The following is a 25,983-nucleotide window of genomic DNA, read 5'->3' as shown; positions in this document are numbered from 1 at the left end:
TTTTTCCCATAAACAAACAAACCACACCCTAAAAGGGGAAATATCTATGTTGGGCCTATTTTTATTGTATCAAAGAGGTTTTTTAGGCCATTTTCCAACAATTCGGGATTATTTTAAGACTTCCGAAGAGTGAGGAAGATATCCGAAAGCTGCCGAAGACTTCCGAAAGCTGTCGAAGATGTCTGAAGGCTGCCGAAGATGTCCGAACACTGCCGAAGATGTCCAAAGACTGCCGAAGATGTCCACTGAGACTGCGAAAGATGTCCACAGAGTCATGACCGACGATATTTGAAGACTACCGCAGATTTGGCTTGTGTAACTCATAACAATTCTATCCTTAGAGCGCTTTTACAGCGAGGATTCACCAACCATGACCACTTAGAGAGAATATATTAGTAACAAATCAGATTACGATATTCAAATCAAACAGCCAATGGGATAGAACATCGAAATAAACAGTAAAATTAAGCAAATTTACGGATTGCCATCCGTTGTATGAATACCTCGGGGAGGTCTGTCGCGTCACAAACTGCGACAACTTCGAGCATGCTTTCGTCAACAAAGGTGATTCTCGGTACTTCTTTTGTAGCTCGTGGAACATTTGTATCCTGATCGAATCGTTCTTCATTGTCTGTCCCTGCACACAGCATCTTGAAGAGATAATTGGACCGCGCCGATTGTATGTGCACCAATTCCAAAACTATCATAGAGACATTCGAGGTCGCGAAGAAAAGACACTTTGCCAGTAGGCCCCGAAGCTAGTTTGATTGTTTCAGCAGCTATATCAGAAACAAAAAAAATTTTCTACAAGGAACAGATTGCATGAACTTGTGTAAGTGAGCAGCTTTCTTCAGTTCCATCAACGGTTCCTTCATGGCCAGTACCTAACAAGGTCTCGACTGTTGCACTTAAGGGATTAAAGGTCTTAATCTTTTGATCTTTGTTGTCGGTGAAAAAAATGTTGCCCCCATAACCATACAGCCTCTTGATTTCCTTACAAGAATCTGAAGAATTCCGCAAGAGTCGCTCAATATTGACAGAATCGAGGTTACAACCATATAACCCTCCAGCTGCGCCAGTTGCAGCCAAGTATGCTGATTGCCGCAGAAAATAAAGAGATTCAACACTTGTCACGTCATTAGAGTAGTTTATCTGTCTCAACCTACTACCGATGATAGCCACTCCATTGTACTCTAACTCCAGCTGCATTATGCTTCTCTGCTCATCATCTGCACACAAGAGGATATCCTTACTTGCCGCACAGATGGAAGTTGATTTACTTAAAGGTGGGTTAATCTGAACAATTTGTTTATTCTCGACTAGTGCAGCTAAAGATCTCCGATGTGTCGTCAACCGCTTCTGTAGAACTGGACCTGTACCCTCAAGTGAAAATCTGAAACGACTAAGCTGCGAAAGCAAATCAGCTCGCGATTTTAGGCGTCCGGGTTTGAAAAGTACTTCGCCTTTCAATTCAATGAAATGGATTGCTGATGAGCCTCTCTCTGCAACGAAGACTAGGCCATTGATAAAGCATAGGTCCCGCGCATCCTTGAATACTTCCCTCCGAACATTTACATCGACTGGTCGGTGTAAATGCAGTTCTACGAGACTATCGAGAGTCGAAATCGTATTCTAACGCCAGTACTTTGCCTTGGGGCCCAATTTCAAGCCTGAGTGTCTTTTGCAAACACTACTTTGGTTGGATTTTCAGAAGCGATACCTTTCAGGAGCTATTGTGTGGATTACCAAACGTATCCCCTTAAGTAAATCTAGTACTGAGGTCTAGTAAGGCGCATTATCGGTTCTATGGACAAGAGCATTTCAGCTTTGGCTCACTGTTTGCGAGTGATTTTCTTGATTTTCTTGCAGAATTTAAAAGAGCAGATAAAATTTGAAAATGCTTGAAAAAAAACTTTGGGGTCTCCTTTCAAACACTAAACAGTATTTTTTTCAAGAACAGTAAACGTTAAAAAAATGGCCAATTTAACAGTAAACACTAAAAAATATGGGCAAATAACACTAAACACTAAACCCCATTCAGACCCTCTAGAGCTGAAGTCATGGTTTTCTTCAATACAATTGCAATTGACGGCATACGCATTAAAACCCTTACATTAGGCTTCCTTTCCCAACAAATGTTACTTTGCGCCAGGATCAATAAAGACAAATTAATCATTTATATGTAGACAGATGAATACTCAAAAAGTAACAAAGAAAAAAAAAACGGGAATTGAACAGAAGTATATGTTGAAAATAATGAAATCATGATAATTTCGCACACATATTCTATGAGAAGAAAGCTGCGTTATTCTAAGTTCAATAAATGTTTTAAAAGTCTTTCAAATATTCAATACCCTTTCCCATGTTACTTTTGCTGAGTTTACTCCTTTATCTTGACCATGCAATATCTAACCAATATGTCAACTACGGTATTATCTTTGTTCCTATTACCAGCAGCTTAAAAATAATGGTCATTAAAATAATGACTTATCTCCTTTAGCATTGCCTGAGGTGGCCCAGTTTCGCCAATGCTTTTAGTTTTACCCCGAACTGGTTGAAGCGGTGCCGCTAATGCTCCGAAGAATCACATTACAATTCACACCTCTAGCTAGTCTCTTCGTTAAAAATCAAAAGAAAAAAGAAAAGAAACGACAAAACTGATCTACTTTACTTTCATTTCTGTACGTTTCAGTGAGTAGTAATATCCTTTAAAAGGAAGCCAGTTGACACCAATAGCAAATGAGAGGTGACTTCCGTTGAGATACAACCCGTTTAGATTGGAATGATGACAGTCACTGTACCACCAGGCGCCTTTGAACAGCTGAGCACAGTTGACGTCTGGTTGTATGTCGTTGTCACTATCTCTCGTGGAGAACTGCATATCACTACAAAAAGTTAACACCATAAAATACGATTTGTAGATCTTATGATTAAATTGGGTGAATATTGTGATAGAATTTGAGCTTTTGGTACACTAGTTCAACATCTCATAAGCCAAAATCGAAAGTGGCAGATACGAAAAAAAGGAAAGATAAATAGAAAATGAATGAACTGAGAATATGTTGAGGATTCCATCTCTTTACTGGCACAAGTCTCGAAACGAATAGATATAAAAATATTTGCCTGGAAATTATCGCACATTTTACTTTCAATAACCTCATTTCTAAACTGTTTATAATACCTTTGTTTATCCATACCGTCTCCAGCTGTCCCATTGTATCCACCTATAAGAATACGGTATTTATCTGTCTGGTCCGCCACCTGAAATGTCGCGTACTCAGCGTATCTGATGTTACCTTCGAAGTCCTCCAGGTCAACTCTCAACGAAACGTTACTAGCGGCTGTCAAACGACGAAGATTGTCATTTCCAAGCCAAAACTCGCCGTGTAAATCTCCGAAGCCATTTTTGTACGACGACCAATCTCGATAGAAATCAACAGAGCCGTTCAAACGTCTCTGAAAAACAGTCCAACCTCCACCGTTCGTGGTCATGTCACACAATACTTGCATGGCATTTCCGCCATCTGGATTAATAGTGTACACGCCGCTAGATGTGACACCATCTTGATAAAGTAGAGCACAACTTTTGGGTTCTCCTGGTTGACGAAAAATTTGATTTGAATCGTACGCTTGGACTGTAGTAAAAGTAATTTATTTTTACTTAGTCATGGGGGTAGTGTTTCTCTTGATAATGAATGATTATTACGTTTGGAAAATACCAACAACAACAGCAATTACAACAACAAAGGAAATTTATTGAGAGAAGGGGTTGATCAACAAATATAGAAATTGTGTACACCTAGTGCTCGAGGTGTGAAGTTTCTAAGTTCGAGCGGTGAAAGTACTATTGTGCCGGTTTTCTTTGCTTTTTTTCTTTGCATTATTGTTGTCATTATTATTTCATTTACTACAGGGCTTTCCCGTGTAACCATCCTTGCAAATGCATCGTGCACTGTTGGTTCGAATGTCTACGATGCAGATTTTGTTCTTGCCACAATCTGACTTATCTCGTTCGCATACGCTCTGATTGTAAACAACAACGATGATGATAATAATATTAGTGAGAGTAATAAAATTTATAATGATGATGATAATATATCAATGATGCCGACGATTAAATTGATGATGATGATGTCATTATTATTATGAACAATTGTTTATTGAAGTAGAGGTGGATAGTGCTGGATATTTAGTGAGCCTTTGAGTGGCCTACGAGGTAAATATCCACCGCTTTCAACGACACAGAGGAGAGTAACTGTTTTAGTTTATACCATACAGATAACAAAAGAATTAGCCAATCTACTACAATACGCTTGGAAACTGAAATCTTTTTACCACAATTAGTAGCAATGTCGCAATTTGATTGGCCAATTTGTCGATGTCGGCTGCTGGCGTCTTTGTGTCACACAATGGCTTTATCAGCTCTCTGACCAATGTAATGACCGATATCTTTGTCGATAAGAGTATAGACCACGCTAGGCTACTCTCGACTTGTAAAATAGCAGCGCCATTGTCAATCTACTAGGTCGTTTTATGTTATGATGAACTGAGATAATCTCTAGCTTTCAATCGGAGAAAAAAAACTTCTTAACTAAACTTTGTGGCTAGTAATGAAAGAGAGTTCTCTATGATTCCCTAATGTTTTGAAGTAGAGGTGGATAGTGGTGGATATTTGACGAGCCGTTGAATGGCCTACGAGGTAAATATCCACCGCTTTCAACGACACAGAGGGGAGTAACTGTTTTAGTTTATACCACACATATAACAAAAGTGTTAGCCAGTCTACTACAATACGCTTGGAAACTGAAATGTTTTTACCACAATTAGCAGCAATGTCGCAATTTGATTGGCCAATTTGTCGATGTCGCCTGCTCGCGTCTCTGTGAGTAAGAGTATAGACCACGCTAAGCTACTCTAGACTTGTTAAATAGCAGCGCCATTGCGCCATTGTCAATCTACTAGGTCGTTTCATGTTATGGCGAACTGAGATAATCTCTAGCTTTCAATCGGAGAAAAAAACTTCTTAACTAAACTTTGTGGCTAGTAATGAGAGAGATTTCTCTATGATTCACAATTTCGCATTTTTTTATATTTGTCTTTTAAGGAGGCTCCATAGGGTTTTTTGATCGCGCGAGATCTGGGTGTGAACATAGCGGGAGCCTTTAAAGTGACAAAATAACGTGGCGGCTCAATACGCCTGAAAAAAGAGGTCAACCGAAAACAAAACACAGTGGGAAAGATTACCAAAACGCGACAGACTCCAAAGTTTACGCATGCTGAGATGTAGATCCTAGCGAAGTTCTATTCCATTACGTAATGTTTTGCGACAAAGAAAATAGGGATCTTTTGAGCAAGATTTATTGCGTTTCCTCAAATGGAATTTAGTAAGATTTGCTGGACCATTAAACATATTTGTGCCCTTCCTAGTGCCTTTTGATAAAAAAAATTCAAAGGACCAAATTTGAGATAGAAAAAGATGACACAAAATTGAAAATAGCGAGGAAAGTGCCTTTGTAACCCCCTTTTTTTCCGACTTTTAAATGATCGGCAGGACAAATTTCACAAATTATGAACATTTTGAAAGATTTCATCGAAATTGAAGAATTATAACTGGCGAGCGCCTCCCTTCGTGGAGCCTTAGCTTTATCACGAAAATCATTTTGATAAAATTTGCTACAGCAAACGATTGTCCGAACCTTGCTCATCGCCTTTTGATGGATTTTAGTGACCTTGAAAGGCAAAATCATAAATCTTTTCTACAAAACAATACAATGGCGTGGGCGCCACCATTGAGAAAAATACACTATAGAGCCTCCTTAGATGCAATTCTGCAATTTTATCAACTTATTTATTTTTACCATTAATTTTCATTTTCTGGAACTATCTATCTAGATGATAGTCAAAATCTTTTGAAATACAATGCAAATACCTTTATCCCTCTGTAACTGAACTCTTTGTTCTCAATGAAGGTGGCCCTAGCTGGCCTCTCAAATCGATCCGAGTCACTGATCTGGCACTTCCATATCCCAGGTTTGTTCTTTTTGCCTCCAAAGTTGTAAGACTTACATCGCTCCTCGTTGACACACTCCAATCTACAAGAGCTTTCTGATTCCACCTCTATCTCCTTTATCACGCTCCCGTTGAGTTGTCTCCCGTCCATCATCTCGCCAAAATTAGCGGCTTGAAATCTGGGAAACCTGTTTGAAATGCGACTTGTTGCATAAGCAGTGACACTGATCAAGAATAATATTAGTACGTGCATGTTTAAGCTGATAGGTAGGTCAAGAGGTTTCCTTAGCCAAAATTGGGATGCTAAGGTATTAGTTAGACTCGTTACGTAATTTGTTTTAACCCTTGGCACCTGGCAATTTTGCCTATTGTTAGTTCTTAGCTTTGTAATTATAAAAGTTATTTGCTGAATTCCCAGCCAGCACCTTTAGCACTACGTGGTCAACATTTGGCGTAATTTCAAACAAATATGTTATGAAATCACATCTACCTTGAAGAGAAAAACAATTGAGATAGAAATAGTTTTATTTAGTCTTTGTAACCTGCTTGGACCTTTCAGATAGGCTAGAATGGTAGTTCTCTATTTAATATTTAAAAGATCCGTCCGAAGTGATCTCTTTAATTTAAAAAGAAATAGGATAGAAGTAATATCTTACCATGAGTTCCTTTGTTACTTGTTTTCAACAGCTTTGAAGTTGCTCTCATGAAACCTTTTGTTATGCGCTTGCGATAAACGAACTGAGAGGCTTTTATTGTGATTGTGTGATCTGAACACAAAATGATATGTAAGGTAAGGTACAAATGAATGAAGGGGGTAATATTCTGTGGAGGCCACCGTAAAGAGTTTCAAAGCTCAAGTCTCGTGCGTTAGGCCTTCGTCACGAAACACTGCTTGTGACACCCTCACGAAGACTGCGTGTGAACAAGTCCTGCACAGAAATTCCAGAGATCACTATAAACTACAAAAGCTTTTGCTTCTTGCGTTGAGCTCTTGTAAAGAATTTATATTTATTTATAACATAGCGCGCGTGCTTGCCCTCTGTAAGTGCTACTGAGCCGCTATGAACAAAATCTTTATTTACGTACGCCCGTGCGTAAATCAAATGACGTGAGCATTTTTTTACCTGGCTTCAGAGTTTCCGTCCTGTTAAGCTGCAGTGAAGTTTCCTTCTCTTTGAAATATGGAAGAAACCAACGAAGAACTGCCCAATTTTCCTATCGGCATTGACCTTTTGGGTCCTGATCCAACAAACAACAAAAATAAAGCCAAAAAAAACTCGCAAGTTGCAAGTTTCGCAAATTTGCCGGAAGACCAGCTGGGTGACACTTGAGTTCATTTAGCTCTGATTTTCTCCATTTTCCGCGTAAATTTTAAGCTTCTCATTCACAGTTATCGGTTAACTGGATCAAATGTACTCGCTCAAACAAAAGTATAAAATGTGGCGTGTTTTTGACCAGCCAATAGGGACGTTTGGTTCCTTTTTTTTTGTGCTTTGTGAGAATTTTGCACTCTATCATAATAAAAGGCTTCTTCGCGCAGATCCTTGTCGTGCTCTCCAAACTTCCTGCGTGCATCTATAACTCAATGTACGCACGCTAAGCATGACAAAATTCTTAAATTTACGCGTTTTCATATGTGAACTTTTCGCCACCCTCACGATGTTATACATTTACGATTGTTTTGGCTCAAAGAGAGAAAGTATTTTTAGAGTAGGAAAATAGAGTATGTAGTTATAAGTAGTGCATAAATAAGTCTTACTAACACAAAGCTAAAACAGAAATTAATTCATAAGAAATGTTTGAAAGGATGTGCCTCGACGGGCGGTCATACAATCCAACAGCGTGTTTGCAAAAACTTAACGACAGTTACAGCTGCATACGCATTGAAGCCTTGTGGTTGGTTGAACATCTAGAGGTCTGTCTGGGGGAGGGGGCTAAGGAACGAAGTGAGGTTCTCCCATTTAGGGACACTTTCTGCCTTCAATTGCCTCGTTTTTCTTGTGAAACCATCACGGCAACCATTATTCTACTATGTAATATAAATACTGTGCGATTTTTTTCTTTAAACAACTTATTTTGAACTTTTATCGTTCAAGAACTTCAACAAGACACCTTTTCCCCAGGCCCTCAGGGCAAGTGTTTGATCCGAGGAGATATTGGACACGACTCACTAACTACGGTTTTTCTCCTAGGTCACGTCGCAGAAAGGTTCCATCGACCCGGGTGATCACGGTGGTGTTTCTATCGAAAGGTGAATGAAAGACCCTATTTGCATAGCCTTCCAGTGAGAAACGGTTGTAGGTGCCTGAGTAAAGTGAATTTTTACGAACATGGTGTTGGGATTTGGGAATTTCGCTCGAGAAAGGTCACCATGTACATTTCCGTGTACGCAAATGTTCGTTATCTTAATATGAGATGTACTCAGAGCCTGTCGTTGTTAGCGTTTTCTTAGGGATCATATATTGTTTGTATAATAGTTTGATGCCCATAAATTTGAAAAAAGAATGTGCTTGTACTCTTCATAAAAAAAAATTGCCAGTATCCTTCTACCCTCATAAAAATCTTAAGTTTAGACTTTCAACTGAATTGATAGTGTCAACATGTACCCCATAAAATGAGATTCTACCCAAAAAGTGGCAAAATTGGAGTGAAGAGAAATTGCTTTTGATTGCCTTCCCGTAAAAATCACTCCGTATTTCTGGAGAAGACAGCACTGCATCGTATCTCCCACAGTTCAGGGAGTTGGCGCTTTGGTATGAAACAAGTATGTAAGATCGTGTAATACATGTAAGCTTGCGTGACGAACCAATACGTACCGGACAGTGTAACAGCACGTGTCAAATGAACTACCTTTTCACGTCACAGTTTAAAGCGATTAAAATTTACAGATTTTGTTCCGAGGACACAGATCATAAACTACCTCTCCTTTATGAAACCTCTTATGCGTCTAAGGCCTCATTTTCTTGCTGTAACTTTTCCCATATTCTAAACAGGTATGACCCTCACCGAAGTCCGCCATGTTTTGGAGGTTTGTTTGTTGAAGAGAGACTAAGTTTTAAGTACAAACCAACATCGTTTCCAGGGTCCTCTCTCTTCTTGCCACTTACAAAACACTTCCCCAGGGGTGTTTCACCGTACGGTTAGGAAATGTCTGCGGTCTTGAAGCCAGTAATTCGCTCTGACAAAGGGCTACCACTCGAAACGTCAGCTTTTAAACTCTTTACGTTGGCCAATTTACGTTATCAATTTAATTAATTCTACATTACCCTGTTATTCTCTTCCACCGACGCAGCATTACAGTCACTTTAGAAACTTACCCCCTTTATTCAGAATATTTAGCTTGACAGTTAGCTTGACACATCTAATCTAGTATCCAGACCTTCCACGACCATTTCAGGTAGGACCTGGGTACGAGATTATGACATAGCCTCTCTGGTAGGGTTAAGAGGGGGAGGGGTAACTGCTTCCAGTAGCCTTGGTTAATGTGACCTGAATACAAGAGATCCTCGACCTGTTATCAAATAACTCAGCCCAGACTTAATGCGTGGTACCACTCCTAACAATTTCGCAAATATACTTAACAATCCTGCGACAAACTTCTGATGCAGAACACACCATTTATGTCAGTAATTGCCCGATCTTTTAAAGTCAGGATACGTCTCTGCACGCAGTTATTGCGCACAATAATTATGAGGTGCTGTACGTTCGGACTTGGACAACCATAATAAAGAGCAAGCAGTAGACAAGTGCTTTACATAACTGCTTTATTATACAGAACTGCATAATATGAACTTATCTTTATGATATAATGCTACAGCCACGTGACTGTGGTTAAGGTGCTCTAACCTGTTATAAAAGAGATTATTCAATAACTAAGGAAATAGAAGTAAACGGCTACATTCAGACCAGAAGCTAGAGATGAAGTCATGGTTTTCTTCAATACAATTGACGGCATACACATTAAAACCCTTTACATTAGGCTTCCTTTCCCAGCAAATGTTACTTTGCGCCAGGATCAACAAAGACAACTTAATCATTTATATGTAGACAGATGAAAACTCAAAAAGTAGCAAATAAAAAAAAACAAGAATTGAGCAGAAGTATAAGATGAAAATAATGAAATCATGATAATTGCACAAACATATTCTACGAGAAGAAAGCTGCATTATTCTAAGTTTAATAAATGTTTTAAAAGTTTTTCAAATATTTCATATCCTTTCCCATGTTACTTTTGCTGAGTTTGCTCCTTTATCTTGACCATGCAATATGTAACCGATATGTCAGCTCCTGTGATTATCATTGTTCCTGTTACCAGCATCTTAAAAATGATGGCCATTACAATCATAAATTATCCCCTTAAGCATCGCATGAGGTGGCCCAGTTTCATCAATGGTTTTAGTTCTGCCCTGAACTGGAGCCGTGCCGCTACTGTTCCGAATAATCACATTACAGTTCACACCTCCACAGGATGATTTGAAAAAAATGGCCCTAAAATTACGTAAACCGCTGTACAGGGCTCAAAAACCCGTTTAATTTAATAAACCAATGAGTAACTTCGTTATATACGTAAATAATAAATGCGACGGGAGACTGGGACGAAAAGGATCGATAACTAGAGTGTGTTGCGGCCGTGGTCTGAACCTAACTAGTCTCTTGGTGAGAAATGGAAAGAAAAAAGAAAAGAAACAACAACATTGATCTACTTTACTTTCATTTCTGTACGTTTCAGAGAGTAGTAATATCCTTTAAAAGGAATCCAGTTGACGCCATCAGCCATTGAGGAGTGACTTCCATTGAGATACAACCCGTTTAGATTGGAATGATGACAGTAACTGTACCACCAGGCGCCTTTGAACTGCTGAGCACAGCTGCCGTCCGGATTTATGTCGTTGTCACTATCTCTTGTGGAGAACTGCATGTCACTACAAAATGTTAACACCATAAAATACGGTTTGCAAATCTTGGATTCCATCTCTTTACCCGCACAAGTCTCGAAACGAATAGATATAAAAATGTTTGCTTGCAACTTATCGGAAATTTTACTTTCAACAACCTCAATTCTAAACTACTGTATATTATACCTTTGTTTATTCATACCGTCGCCGGCTGTCCCACTGTATCCACCAATTAGAATTCGGTATTTATCTGCTTGGTCCGCCACCTTAAATGTCGCGTACTCAGCGTATGTGATGCTACCTTCGAAGTCCTCCAGGTCAACTCTCAACGAAACGTTACCAGCGACTGTTAAGCGATGAAGATTGTCATTTCCAAGCCAGAACTCGCCCTTCAAATCTCCGAAGCCATTTTTGTAGGACGACCAATCTCGATAGAAATCAATAGAGCCGTTCAAACGTCTCTGAAAAACAGTCCAAGCTCCACCGTTCGTGGTCATGTCACACAACACTTGTATGGGATTTCCGCCATCTGGATTGATAGTGTACACACCGCTTGATGTGACACCATCTTGATAAAGTAGAGCACAACTTTTAGGGATGGGCTCTGTTGGTTGACGAAAAATTTGATTGGAATGGTACGCTTGGACTATAGTAGAAGTCATTTGTTTTCAGCTAGTCACGGGGGGTAGTGTTTCTCGAGATGATGTATGATCATTACGTTCCTAAAACACCATCAACAAAAACAACTACAACCACAAAGAAAATTTATTGAGAGGAGGGGTTGATCAAAAAATACAGAAGTTGTGTACAGTTAGGGCTCGAGGTGTGAAATTTCTAAATTCGAGCAGTGAAAGCACTATTGTGCCGGTTTTCTTTGCTTTTTTTCTTTGCAACATTATTGTCATTATTATTTCCACTTACCACAAGGCTTTCCTGTGTAACCATCCTTACAAATGCATCGTTAACTGTTGGTTCGGATGTCTACGATGCAGGTTTCGTTCTTGCTACAATTTGACTTATCTCGTTCGCATAAGCTCTGTTTGTAAACAACAATAACAGCAGATAGAAAATAGGGATCTTTTGAGCAAGATTTATCGCGTCTCCTCAGATGGAATATCCTAAAATTTGTGAAACCATTAAACATATTTGTGCCCTCCCTAGTGCCTGTTGATAAAACAATTCATAGGACCAAATAGCGAGGAAAGTTCCTTTGTAATCCCTTTTTTCCCGACTTTTTAATGATCGGCAGGAAAAATTGTGAACATTTTGAGAGATTTCACCGAAGCAAATTGCCAAGCAGAATGTTACTGGCGAGCACCTCTCTTCGTGGGGCCTTAGCTTCATAACGAAAATCATTTTGTAGGTGTCTAGGTAAGGTGAATTTTTACGAAAGTCGTGTTCGGATTTGGGAATTTCGCGCGAGAAAGCTCACCACGTATATTTCTGTGTACGCAAAATGATTTACTACAACAAACGATTATCCGAACCTTGCTCATCGGCTTTCGATGGCTTTTAGTGACCTTGTAAAGCAAAACAATACGATGGCGTGCGCTCCAACATTGAGCAATAAACCCCACAGAGCCTCCTTAAGTGGAATTCTGCAATTTTATCACATTATTATTTTTTTTACCATTAATTCTCATTTTCTGGAACTTATTCGTGTATCTAGGTGGTAGCCAAAATCTTTCGAAATGCATTCCAAATACCTTTATCCCTCTGTAACCGAACTCTTTGTTCTCGATGAAGTTGGCCCTAGCTGGTCTCTCAAATCGATCTGAGTCACTGATCTGGCACTTCCATCTCTCAGATTTCTTCTTTGTGCTTCCAAAGTTGTAAGACTTACATCGCTCTTCGTTGACACACTCCAGTCTACAAGAGCTTTCTGATTCAACCTCTATCTCCTTTATCACGCTCCCGTTGAGCTGTTTCCCGTCCATCATCTGGCCAAAATTAGCAGCTTGAAATCTGGGAAACCTGTTTGAAATGCGACTTGCTGCATAAGCAGTGACACTGTTCAAGAATAACATTAGTAGGTGCATGTTTAAGCGGATAGGTAGATCAAGACGTTTCCTTAACCAAAATTGTGATGCTAAGGATATTAGTTAGACTCGTTGCGCAATTTGTTTTTGACTCTGATCCAGCCTAAGACTCGTAATCTCAATGCGCTTGGCACCTGGCAATTTTGCCTATTGTTAATTCTTACCTTTGTTTTTATAAAAATTTTTTGTTGAATTCTTAGCCAGCACCTTTAGCACTTCGCGGTTAACATTTGGCGTAATTTCAAACAAATATGTTATCACATCACTCTTTAAAGAGAAAAATAATTGGGACAGAAACATGTTTTAGTCTCTGTAACCTGCTTGGACCTTTCAGATAGGCTAGAATGGCAGTTCTCCATTTAATTTTTAAAAGATCCATGTGAAGAAGTCTCTTTAATTAAAGGAAAAATTGGATAGAAGTAATATTTTGCCATGAGTTCCTTTGTTACTTGTTTTCAACAGCTTTGAAGTTGCTCTCATTAAACTTTTTTTATGTGCTTACGATAGACTAATGACTCATTGTGATTGTGTGAGCTAAACACAAAATGATAAGTTGAGTAAGGTACAAATGAATGAAGGCTGTAATATTCTAGAGAAACTGCGGTGGCCACCGTAAAGAGTTTCAAAGCTGACGTTTCGTGCGTTAGCCCTACGTCTCGAAACACTGCCTATAAGAAATGCGTGACACCCTCACGAAGACTGTGTGTGAACAAGTCCCGCATAGAAATCCCAGAGATCACTCTAAAAGCTTTTGTTTCTTTTGTTGTGCTCTTGTAAAGAAATTATATTTACATTTCACGCGTTTTTACATGTGAAGTTTTCGCCACTCTTACGATGTTATACATTTACGATTTCTTTGGCTCAAAGAGAGAAAGTATTTTTAGAGTAGGAAAATAAAGTATGTAGTAATTAGTAGCGCACAAATAAGTCTTGCTAAAACAAAGCTAAAACAGAAATTAATTCATAAGAAATGTTTGAAAGGGTGTGCCTCGACAGGTGGTCATACAATTCAACAGCGGGTTTACAAAAGCTTGGCGACAATGACAGCTGCACAGCATTGAAGCCTCGTGGTTGGTTGACCATCTGTAGGTGTGTCTGGGGGAGGGAGCTAAAGAACGAAGTGAGGTTCTCACATTTGGATGCTTTCTGCCTCCAATTGCCTCGTTTTTCTTGTGAAACCAACACGGCAACTATTATCCTACGGTGTAATATAAACACTGAGCGATTTATTTCTTTAAACTACTTATTTTAAACTTTTATCTCTCAAGAACTTCAACAATATACCTTTTCCCCAGGCCCTCAGGGCAAGTGGTTGGGTTCGAGGAGATATTGGACACGACTTACTAACTGCAGTTTTCTCTTAGGCCAACTCGTAGAAAGGTTCCATCGACCTGGGTGATCACGGTGGTTTTTCTATCCAAAGGTGAATGAAAAACCCTAGTTGCATAGCCTTCCAGTTAGAAACGATTGTAGGTGCCTGGGTAAGGTGAATTTTTACGAACGTGGTGTTCGGATTTGGGAATTTCGCGCGAGAAAGCTCACCAAGTACATTTCCGTGTACGCAAATGTTCGTTATCTGAATATGAGCTGTACTCAGAGCCTGTCGTTGTTAGTGTTTTCTTAGCGATCATATATTGTTTGTATAATAGTTTGATGCCCGTAAATTTGAAAAAAGAATGTGCTTGTTCTCTTCCTACTCTTCATAAAAAAAATTGCCAGTATCCTTCTACCTTCATAAAAATCTTAAGTTTAGACTTTCAACTGAATTGATAGCGTCAACATGTACCCCATAAAATGAGATTCTACCCAAAAAGTGGAAAAGTTGGAGTGAAGAGAAATTGCTTTGATTGCCTTCCCGTAAAAATCACTCCGTATTTCTGGAGAAGACAGCATTGCATCGTGTCTCCCACAGTTCAGGGAGTTTGCGCTTTGGTGTGAAACAAGTATGTAAGATCGTGTAATACATGTAAGCTTGCGGCTATTGGATGAGCATATAAATGCACTATTCAGTCATAACCGAAATACATACTGAAGTTGAATTCATCTTTAAATAAAACTTGCAGGAAAAAATCGAGTTGTATTGAAAGACCTTCAAATTTCTCGAAAGTAGATATATCTTTGGTCAAGTTCTCAACATATAACAATCACTCGAACCCAGGTTCAAAGCCATAATGACGAACTAAAAAACGTACCGGACGAACAGTGTAACAGCACGTGTCAAATAAACTACCCTTTCAAGTCACAGTTTAAAGCGATTAAAATTTACAGATTTCGTTCGGAGGACACAGATCATAAACCTACCTCTCCTTTATGAAACCTCTTTTGCTTCTCAAGCCTTATTTTGTTGTTGTAACTTTTCCCATATTCTAAACAGGTATGACCCTCACCGAAGTCTGCCATGTTTTGGAGGTTTGTTTGTTGAAGAGAGACTAGTTCTAAGTACAAACCAACATCGTTTCCAGGGTCCTCTCTCTTCTTGCCACTTACAAAACACTTCCCCAAGGGTGTTTCATCGTACGGTTATGAAATGTCTGCGGTCTTGAAGCCAGTAATTCGTTCTAACAAAGGACTACCACTCGAAACGTCAGCTTTTAAAGTCTTTACGTTGGCCAATTTACGTTATCAACTTAGTTAATTCTACATTACCCTGTTATTCTCTTCCACGCAGCATTACAGTTACTTTAGAAACTTACCCCCTTTATTCAGAATATTTAGCTTGACAGTTAGCTTGACACATCTAATCTAGTATCCAGACCTTCCGCGACCACTTCAGGTAGGATCTGGGTACGAGATTATGACATAGCCTCTCTGGCGGGGTTGAGAGGGGGAGGAGTAACCGCTTTAAGTAGCCTTGGTTAATGTGACCTGAACACAAGAGATCCTCGACCTGTTATCAAATAACTCAGCCCAGACTTAATGCATGGTACCACTCCTAACAATTTCGCAAGTATACTTGACATTCCCGCGTTAAACTTCTGATGCAGAAAACACCATTTATGTCGGTAATTGCCCGATTTTTTAAAGTCAGGATATGTGACTGCTCGCAGCTATTGCGCACAATAATTATGAGGTGCTGTGCGTTCGGGCCTGGACAACCGCAATAAAGAGTAAGCAGTAGACAAGTGCTTTACATAACTGCTTTATTATACAGAACTGCTTAATATGAAGTAATTTTTAGGATATTATAGAATGGTACAGCCACGTGACTGTGGTTAAGGTGCTCTAGACTGTTAATAACTAGGGAAATAAACCTGGAAAAGGAGTAAACGGCTACATTAAGACCAGAAGCTAGAGATGAAGTCATGGTTTTCTTAAATACTATTGACGACATACGCATTAAAACCCATACATTAAGCTCCCTCTCCAAAAAGATGTTACTTTGCGCCAGGATCAATAAAGAAAAATTAATCATTTATATGTAGAAAGAAGAGTACTCAAAAAGTGGCAAATTAACAAAAAATGAGAGTTGAACTGAAGTATACATGTATGTTGAAAATAATGAAATAATAATAATTTCACACACATATTCTATGAAAAGAAAGCTGCGGTTTTCTTAGTTCAAAAAATGTTTTAATGGTGATCCAAATATTGAGTTTACTCCTTTACCTAGACCATGCAATATGTAACCGATATTTCAACTTCTGTAATTATATTTGTTCCTATTACCAGAACCTTAAAAATAATGACCATTAGAATAATAAATTATCTCCTTTAGCATTGCCAGAGGTGGCCCAGTTTCGCCAGTGGTTTTAATTCTACTTTGAACTGGTTGAAGCGGTGCCGCTAATGTGCCGAAGAATCACATTACAATTCACACCTCTACAGGATGATTTGGAAATGGCCCTAAAATTATGTAAACCGCTGTACAGGGCTCAAAGCCCGATCAATAAACCAATGTGTAGCTTTAATGTAAATAAAAAATGCGACGGGAGACTGGAAAGAAAAGGATTGATAACTGGAGTGTGTTATGGCCGTGATCTGGACCTAGGTAGTCTCTTCGTGAAAAATCAAAAGAAAAAAGAAAAGAAATAACAACGCTGATCTACTTTACTTTCATTTCTGTACGTTTCAGTGAGTATTGATATCCTCTAAAAGGAATCCAGTTGACGCCATCAGCCATTGAGGAGTGACTTCCGCTGAGATACAACCCGTTTAGATTGGATCGATGACAGTCACTGTACCACCAGGCGCCTTTGTACTTCTGAGCACAACTGCTGTTTGGTTTTATGTCGTTGTCACTATCTCTTGTGGAGAACTGCATATCACTACAAAGTGTTAATACCACAAAATACGGTTTGTAGATCTTATTAAATTGGATGAATATTGTAATAGTATTGGAACTTTTGGTACACTAATTCAACATCTCATAAGCCAAAACTGAAAATGGCGGATAAAAAAAAAAACAAAAAAAACAAAAAAAAAAGGAAAAGGAAAAATAAGTAAGAAATAAATGAATTGAGAATATTTTTAGGATTCCATCTCTTTACTCGCACAAGTCTCGAAACGAATAGATGTAAAAATATTTGTCTGCAAATTATCGGACATTTTACTTTCAACAACCTCATTTCTAAACTACCGTTTATAATACCTGTGTACATTCAAACCGTCTCCAGCTGTCCCACTGTATCCACCAATTAGAATTCGGTATTTATCTGTTTGGTCCGCCACCTTAAATGTCGCGTACTCAGCGTATCTGATGTTACCTTTGAAGTCCTCCAGGTCAACTCTCAACGAAACGTCACCAGCAGCTGTCAAACGACGAAGATTGTCATTACCAAGCCAAAACTCGCCGTGTAAATCTCCGAAGCCATTTTTGTAGGACGACCAATCTCGATAGAAATCAACAGAGCCGTTAAAACGTCTCTGAAAAACAGTCCAACCTCCACCGTTCGTGGTCATGTCACACAACACTTGCATGGCATTTCCACCATCTGGATTAATAGTGTACACGCCGCTAGATGTGACACCATCTTGATATAGTAGAGCACAACTTTTGGGTTCTCCTGGTTGACGAAAAATTTGATTTGAATCTGGATTAATAGTGTACACACCGCTAGATGTGACACCATGTTGATAAAGTAGAGCACACATTTGGCGATGGGTTCTGTTGGTTTTCGAAAAATTTGATTTGAATGGTACGCTTGGACTATAGTAGAAGTAATTTATTTTTACTTAGTCACGGGGTAAGTGTTTCTCTTGATAATGAATGATCCTTACGTTTCTAAGATACCATCAACAAAAAGGAAATCTATTGAGATGAGGGGTTGATCAACAAATATAGAAGTTGTGTACAGCTAGTGCTCGAGGTGTGAAAGTTCGAGCAGTGAAAGCACTATTGCGCCGGTTTTCTTTGCATTTTTTGTTTGCAACATTATTGTCATTATTATTTTCACTTACTACAGGGCTTTCCTGTGTAACCATCCTTGCAAATGCATCGTGCACTGTTGGTTCGAATGTCTACGATGCAGATTTCATTCTTGCCACAATCTGACTCATCTCGTTCGCATACGCTCTGATTGTAAATAACAACAACAACAATAATAATAATGATAATAGTGAGAGTAATAAAATTTATAATGATAATGATAATATATCAATGATGCCGACGATTATATTGATGATGATGATGATGTCATTATCATTATTAACAATTGTTTACCGAAGTGGGAGTGGATAGTGGTGAATATTTAGCGAGCCGTTAAGTAGCCCGCGAGGTAAATATCTACCGCTTTCAAAGACACAGAGGAGAGTAACTGTTTTAGTATATACAACACATATACCAAAAGAATCAGTCAATCTACCACAATACGCTTGGAAACTGACAAGTTGACGCGCGACTTTGTCTCTCGGGCTGCTCGGAGGTGAGAAGTATTTGCTAATCGCCTCTTAACCAGCCAATCAAAGCGCGAAAAGCACTCTTCACCTTTGTGGTATATACCAATAAGGGATACAGCGATTTTTTCATCACAATTAGCAGCAATGTCGCAATTTGATCGGCCAGTTTGTCGATGTCGGTTGCTCGCGTCCATGTGTCACACAATGGCTTCATCAGCACTCTGATCAATGTGATGACCAATATCTTTGTCGATAAGAGTACAGACCACGCTAAGCTACTGTCGACTTGTTAAGTAGCAGCACCATTGCGGCATTGTCAATCTACTAGGTGGTTTTATGTTATGACGAACTGAGATAATCTATGGTTTTCAATCGAAAAAAAAATCTTCTTAACTAAACTTTGTGGCTAGTAATGAGAGAGAGTTCTCTATGATTCTCTAATGTTTTGTAAAAAATGCTTGAACTTGCGCGACTTTTTATATTTGTCGTTTAAGGAGGCTCCATAGGGTTTTTTGACCGCGCGAGAACCTGGTGCGAACATAGCGCGAGCTTTTAAAGTGACAAAATAACGTGGCGGCTGAATACGCTTGAAAAAAGAGGTCAACCGAAAACAAAACACAGTGGGAAAGATTGCTAAAAGGCGACAGATTGGAAATTTTACGCATGCTCAGGTGTAGATCTTAGTGAAGTTCTATTCCATTACGTAATGTTTTGCAACAAAGAAAATAGGGATATTTTAAGCAAGATTTATCGCGCTTCCTCAGATGGAATTTCCTAAGATTTGTCGGACCATTAAACACATTTGTGCCCTTCCTAGTGCCTTTTGATAAAAAAAATTCGTAGGACCAAATTTGAGATATAGAAAGGTGACACAAAATTGCAAATAGCGAGGAAGCTGCCTTTGTAATTCCTTTTTTTCCCAACTTTTTAATGATCGGCAGGACAAATTTCCCAAATTGTGAACATTTTGAAATATTTCATCGAAGCAAATTGCAAAGCAGAATTATCGCTGGCGAGCGCCTCCCTTCGTGGAGCCTTAGCTTCATAAGGAAAATAATTTTGATAATATTTACTGCAGCAAACGATTGTCCGAGCCTTGCTCATCGCCTTTTGATGGCTTTCAATGCCATCGAAAAGAAAAATCATAAAACTTTTCTACCAAAACAATACGATGGCGTGCGCGCCAACATTGAGCAAAAACCTCACAGAGTCTCCTTAAGTGCAATTCTGCAATTTTATCGCATTATTTACCATTAATTGTCATTTCCAGGAACTTGTTCGTATATCTAGGTGATAGTCAAAATCTTTTGAAATGCATTGCAAATACCTTTATCCCTCTGTAACTGAAATCTTTGTTCTCAATGAAGTTTGCCTTAGCTGGCCTCTCAAATCGATCAGAGTCACTGATCTGGCACTTCCATCTCTCAGATTTGTTCTTTTTGCCTCCAAAGTTGTAAGACTTACATCGCTCTTCGTTGACACACTCCAATCTACAAGAGCTTTCTGATTCCACCTCTATCTCCTTTATCACGCTCCCGTTGAGTTGTCTCCCGTCCATCATCTGGCCAAAATTAGCGGCTTGAAATCTGGGAAACGTGTTTGAAATCCGACTTGCTGCATAAGCAGTGACACTGATCAAGAATAATAATAGTACGTGCATGTTTAAGCTGATATGTAGATCAAAAGTTTTCTTTAGCCAGAATTGGAATGCTAAGGATATTAGTTGGATTCATTATTGCGTAATTTGTTTGTGACTCTGATCCAGCCAAAGACTCGTAATCTAAATGCGCTTGGCACCTGGCAATTTTGCCTATTGTTAATTCTTACCTTTATTATTGTAAAAATTATTTGCTGAATTGCCAGTCAGCACCTCCAGCACTATGTGGTTAACATTTGGCGTAATTTCAAACAAATATATATGTTATGAAATTACATTTACTTTGAAGAGAAAAACAGTTAGGATAGAAATTGTTTAGTCTTTCTAACCTGCTTGAACCTTTCAGATAGGCTAGAATGGAAGTTCTTTATTTAATATTTAAAAGATCCATCAGAAGAGATCCCTTTAATTTGAAAAGAATTAGGGTAGAAGTGATATTTTGCCAACAGCTCCTTTATTAAAAGGGGTATATTCTAAAGAAACTGTGGTGCTGCGTCGGTGGGAGAGTATAGCAGGTAATTAAGTGTTAATCCGAACAGTTCGGACTAATCGCTCTGACGAAGGGATAACGCTCGAAACGTCAGTTTTTTTACTCCTTAAGGTGGCCAATTTACGTTTTCAACGTAGTTGTTAACACTAAATTACCTGCAGTTCCTTTGTTACTTGTTTTCAATAGCTTTGAAGTTGCTCTCATTAAACTTTTTTTTTATGTGCTTGCGATAAACTAACTGAGAGGCTTTCATTGCGATGCTGTGAGCTGAACACAAAATGATAAATAGGGTAAGGTACAAATGAACGAAGGGGGTAATATTCTAGAGAAACTGTGGTGGCCACCGTAAAGAGTTTCAAAGCTGACGTTTCGTGTGTTAGCCCTTCGTCACGAAACACTGCTTGTGAACAAGTCTAGCATAGTCCTAGAGACCACTGTAAAAGCTTCTGCTTCTTGCGTTGTGCTCTTGTAAAGAAGTTATATTTATATTTCACGCGTTTTTACATGTGAAGTTTTCGCCACTCTTACGATGTTATACATTTACGATTCTTTTGGCTCAAAGAGAAAGTATTTTTAGACTAGGAAAATAGAGTATGTAGTTACTAGTAGTGCGTAAATAAGTCTTGCTAAAACAAAGCTAAAACTGAATTTAACTCATAACAAATGTTTGAAAGGATGTGCCTCGACAGGTGGTCAGACAATCCAAAAGCGTGTTTACAAAAGCTTGGCGACAAAGACAGCTGCATATGCATTGAAGCCTCGTGGTTGGTTGACCATCTAGAGATGTGTCTGGGGAGCGGGCTAAGGAACGAAGTGAGGTTCTCACTTTTAGGGACACTTTCTACCAACAATTGTCTCGTTTTTCTTGTGAAACCAACACGGCAACTGTTATCCTACTAGGTAATATAAGCAGTGTGCGATTTCTTTCTTTAAACAACTCATTTTGAACTTTTATCATCCAAGAACTTCAACAACACACCTTTTACCCAAACCCTCAGGGCAAGTGTTTGATCCGAGGAGATATTGGACACGACTAACTAACTGCGGTTTCCTCTAAGGCAAACTCGCAGAGAGGTTCGATCGACCCGGGTAATCACTGTAGTTTTTCTATCGAAAGGTGAATGAAAGACTCTAGTTGCATAGCCTTCAAGTGAGAAACGATTGTAGGTGCCTGTGTAAGGTGAATTTTTATGAACGTGGCGTTGGGATTTGGGAATTTCGCGCGAGAAAGCTCACCATGTACATTTTCTTGTTGGCAAATACTCGTTATCTAAATAAGAGCTGTACTCAGAGCCTGTCGTTTTTAGTGATTTCTTAGCGATCATATATTGTTTGTATAATTTTAAAGTCAATTGTTTGATGCCCGTAAATTTGAAAAAAGAACGTGCTTGTACTCTTTATACCCTTCATAACAAAAAATATTTGCCCAGTATCTATCTACCCTCATAGAAATCTTAAGCTTAAGCTTTCAACTGAATTGATAGTGTCAACATGTACCCCATAAAATGAGATTCTACCCAGAAAGTGGCAAAATTGGAGCCAGTGATTCGATCGAACGCTCTGACAAAGGGCGACGACGCAGGACGACAGTTTCTTTGGAAACTAACTCCTTTTATTCAGAATATTTAGCTTGACAGTTAGCTTGACACATCTAATTCAGTATCCAGACCGTGCACGACCATTTCAGGTGGGATTTGGGTACGAGATCATGACATAACCTCTTTCTGGCAGGGTTGAGAGGGGGGAGGAACCGTTTTCGGTTACCTAAGTTAATGTGACCTGTTATCCAATAATTCAGCCTGGGCTTGATGCATGGTGCCACTCCTGACAATTTCGCATACGGTTCCCTTTTCCAACAAATGCTACTATGCGCCAGGATTAATAAAGAGAAATTAATCATTTATATGCAGACAGATGAATACTCAAAAAGTGGCAAATATGAAAGCAGGTAATTTAGTGTTAACGACTGGGTTGAAAACGTAAATTAGCCACCGTAAAGGGTAAAAAAGCTGACGTTTCGAGCGTTAGCCCTTCGTCAGAGCGATTGACGAAGGGCTAATGCTCGACGAAGGGCTAACGCTCGAAACGTCAGCTTTTTTACCCTTTACGGTGGCTAATTTACGTTTTCAACCCAGTTGTTAACACTAAATTACCTGCTATACTCTCCCACCGACGCAGCACCACAGTTTCTTTAGAAACTTACCCCTTTATTCAAATATGAAAGCAAACAGGGATTGAGCAGAAGTATATGCTGAAAATAATTATTTCACACACATATTCTTTTAGAAGGAGGTTGCGTTATCCTAAGTTCAATAAATGTTTTAAAAGTGATCCAAATTTTAATGCAGCTTTCCCATGTTACCTTCGCTAAGTTTGCTCCTTTATCTTGACCATGCAATATCTAACTGATATACCAACTCCTGTGATGATCTTTGTTCATATTACCAGCAGCGTATAAATAATGGCCATTACAATCATAAGTGAATATTGCTTTTCATTGCATAAGGTGGCCATTTCGCGATTGGTTTTAAGTTTTGCTTTGAACTGGTTGAAGCGGTCCTCTATTGGATGAATTGAAAATGGCCCCTAAATATGGTAAACCGCTGTACAGGGCTCAAAAGCTCTATCAATAAACCAATGAGTAGCTTCGTCATATACGTAAATAAAAATGCGACGTAAGACTGGTACGAAAAGGATCAATAACTGGAGTGTGTTATGGCTGAATAGATATAAAAATATTTGCCTGCAAATTATCGGACATCTACTCTCAATAACCTCATTTCTAAACTACTGTTTATTATACCTTTGTTTATTCAAACCGTCTCCAGTCCCACTGTATCCACCAATTAGAATACAGTATTTATCTGTCTGGTCCGCCACCTTAAATGTCGCGTACTCAGTGTATCTGATGTTACCTTCGAAGTCATCTTGGTCAACTCTCAAAGAAACGTTACCAGCGACTGTTACGCGATGAAGATTGTCATTTCCAAGCCCTTCAAATCTCCGAAACCATTTTTGTAGGACGACCAATCTCGATAGAAATCAACAGAGCCGTTCAAACGTCTCTGAAAAACAGTCCAAGCTTTACCGTTCGTGGTCATGTCACATAACACTTGTATGGGATTTCCGCCATCTGGAATGATGGTGTACACACCGCTAGATGTGACACCATCTAGATAAAGTATGCGCATCTCTTCGTCAAGCCTTAGCTTGATAATGAAAATCATTTTGATAATATTTACTGCAGCAAACGATGATCCGAATCTTGCTCATCGCCTATTGACGGCTTTTAGTGACCTTGAAAAGAAAAATCATTTCTGCAAAAACAATACGATGGCGTGCACGCCAACATTGAGCAAAAACCCTTCTGAACTTCCCTGGGTGCAATTCTGCAATTTTATCACATCATTTCTTACCATTAATTGTCTTTTTCTCGAATTTTTTCGTATATCTAGGCGGTAGTCATAGTCATTTGAAATGCATTGCAAATATCTTTATCCCTCTGCAACTGAACTCTTTGTTCTCAATGAAGTTGGCCCTAGCTGGCCTCTCAAATCGATCCGAGTCACTGATCTGGCACTTCCATCTCTCAGATTTGCTCTTTTTGCCTCCAAAGTTGTAAGACTTACATCGCTCTTCGTTGACACACTCCAATCTACAAGAACTTTCTGATTTCACCTCTATCTCCTTTATCACGCTCCCGTTGAGTTGTCTCCCGTCCATCATCTCGCCAAAATTAGCGGCTTGAAATCTGGGAAACCTGTTTGAAATGCGACTTGTTGCATAAGCAGTGACACTGATCAAGAATAATATTAGTACGTGCATGTTTAAGCAGATAGGTAGATCAAGAGGTTTCCTCAGCCAAAATTGGGATGCCAAGGGTATTAGTTAGACTCATTATTGCGTATTGATTCTGATTCAGCCAGAGACTCGTAATCTCAATGCGCTTGGCAGCTGGCAATTTTGCCTATTGTTAATTCTTAGCTTTGTTATTATAAGAATTCTTTGCTGAATTCCCAGTCAGCTACTCCAGCACTACGTGGTTAACATCTGGCGTAATTTTACACAAAAAATTCATGTAATCACATCTCCTTTGAAGAGAAAAACAATTGGCATAGAAATAGTTTAGTCTCTGTAACCTGCCTGGACCTTTTAGATAGGATAGAATGGTAGTTCTCTATTTAATATTTAAAAGATCAGTCGGAAGAAGTCTCTTTTGTTTAAAAAATAGAGTAGGAGTGATACTTTTGCCGAGAGTTCCTTTGTTATTTGTTTTTAAAAGCTTAGAGGTTCCTCTCGTCAAACTTTTTTTTTTAACGTGCTTGCGATAAATTAATTGGGAGGCTTTTATCGTGATTGTGTGAGCTGAACACAAATAATAAGTAGGGTAAGGAACAAATGAATAAAGGGGGTAAGTTTCTAGAGAATCTATGGCTGCCACCGTAAAGAGCCTTCGTCACGAAACACTGCCCGTAAGAAATGCGTGACAAGAGGACTGTGAATAAGTCTTGCATAGAAATCCTAGAGATTACTGTAAAAACTCCTGTTTCTTGCGGTGTGCTCTTGTGAGGAAATTATACTTTATATTTTACGCGTTTTTACGTGTGAAGTTTTTCCTCTATAATAGTTTATTACCGCCATTCTCACGATATTAATCCATTCTTTTAGCGTTATGAGAAAGTATTGAAAGAGTAGGAAAATAGAGTGGTGATTAGTAGTTCGCAAATAAGTCTTGCTAAAACATGAATCAATTCATAAGAAATGTCTGAAAGGATCTGTCTCGACAGGCGCTCAGATAATCCAACAGCATGTTTACAAAAGCTTATCGACTTTTACAGGCGTATGCGCATTCAAGCCTTGTGGTTGGTTGATTATTAGAGGTGTGTCTAGGGGAGGGGGCTAAAGAGCGAGGTGAGTTTCTCACATTTAGGGACACTTTCCTCCTCCACTTGCCCCATTTTTCTTGTGAAGCCAACACAGCAACCATTATCCTACAAGGTGATACAAATGCTGTGCGATATCTTTCTTTAAACTATTTATTTTGAACTTTTATTGTTC

At 39.0% G+C, this 25,983-nt stretch overlaps 2 protein-coding genes and 1 pseudogene across 2 annotated transcripts; all 3 read right to left on the bottom strand.

The window, feature by feature from the left end:
• Positions 1-2,309: 2,309 nt before the first annotated feature.
• On the bottom strand, positions 2,310-6,174 carry LOC136278151 (microfibril-associated glycoprotein 4-like). The gene is made up of 4 exons (XM_066161521.1): positions 5,930-6,174; positions 3,909-4,023; positions 3,182-3,593; positions 2,310-2,885 (listed from the first exon to the last, which is right to left on the bottom strand). Exons 1-4 carry the CDS (start codon positions 6,161-6,163, stop codon positions 2,663-2,665), a joined length of 984 nt encoding a protein of 327 aa, XP_066017618.1. The 5' UTR covers positions 6,164-6,174; the 3' UTR covers positions 2,310-2,662.
• Positions 6,175-10,708: 4,534 nt separating this feature from the next.
• Positions 10,709-12,943, bottom strand: LOC136278055 (microfibril-associated glycoprotein 4-like; annotated as a pseudogene).
• A 4,042-nt stretch (positions 12,944-16,985) lies between these two features.
• LOC131797900 (microfibril-associated glycoprotein 4) lies at positions 16,986-20,438 on the bottom strand. The gene is made up of 4 exons (XM_059115559.2): positions 20,106-20,438; positions 18,341-18,455; positions 17,532-17,943; positions 16,986-17,208 (listed from the first exon to the last, which is right to left on the bottom strand). Exons 1-4 carry the CDS (start codon positions 20,436-20,438, stop codon positions 16,986-16,988), a joined length of 1,083 nt encoding a protein of 360 aa, XP_058971542.2.
• Positions 20,439-25,983: the final 5,545 nt, after the last annotated feature.

The sequence above is a fragment of the Pocillopora verrucosa genome, chromosome 14 (genome assembly GCF_036669915.1).
Source record: "Pocillopora verrucosa isolate sample1 chromosome 14, ASM3666991v2, whole genome shotgun sequence".
Taxonomy (NCBI): domain Eukaryota; kingdom Metazoa; phylum Cnidaria; class Anthozoa; order Scleractinia; family Pocilloporidae; genus Pocillopora; species Pocillopora verrucosa.
This window is presented reverse-complemented; position numbering and strand designations above follow the sequence as displayed.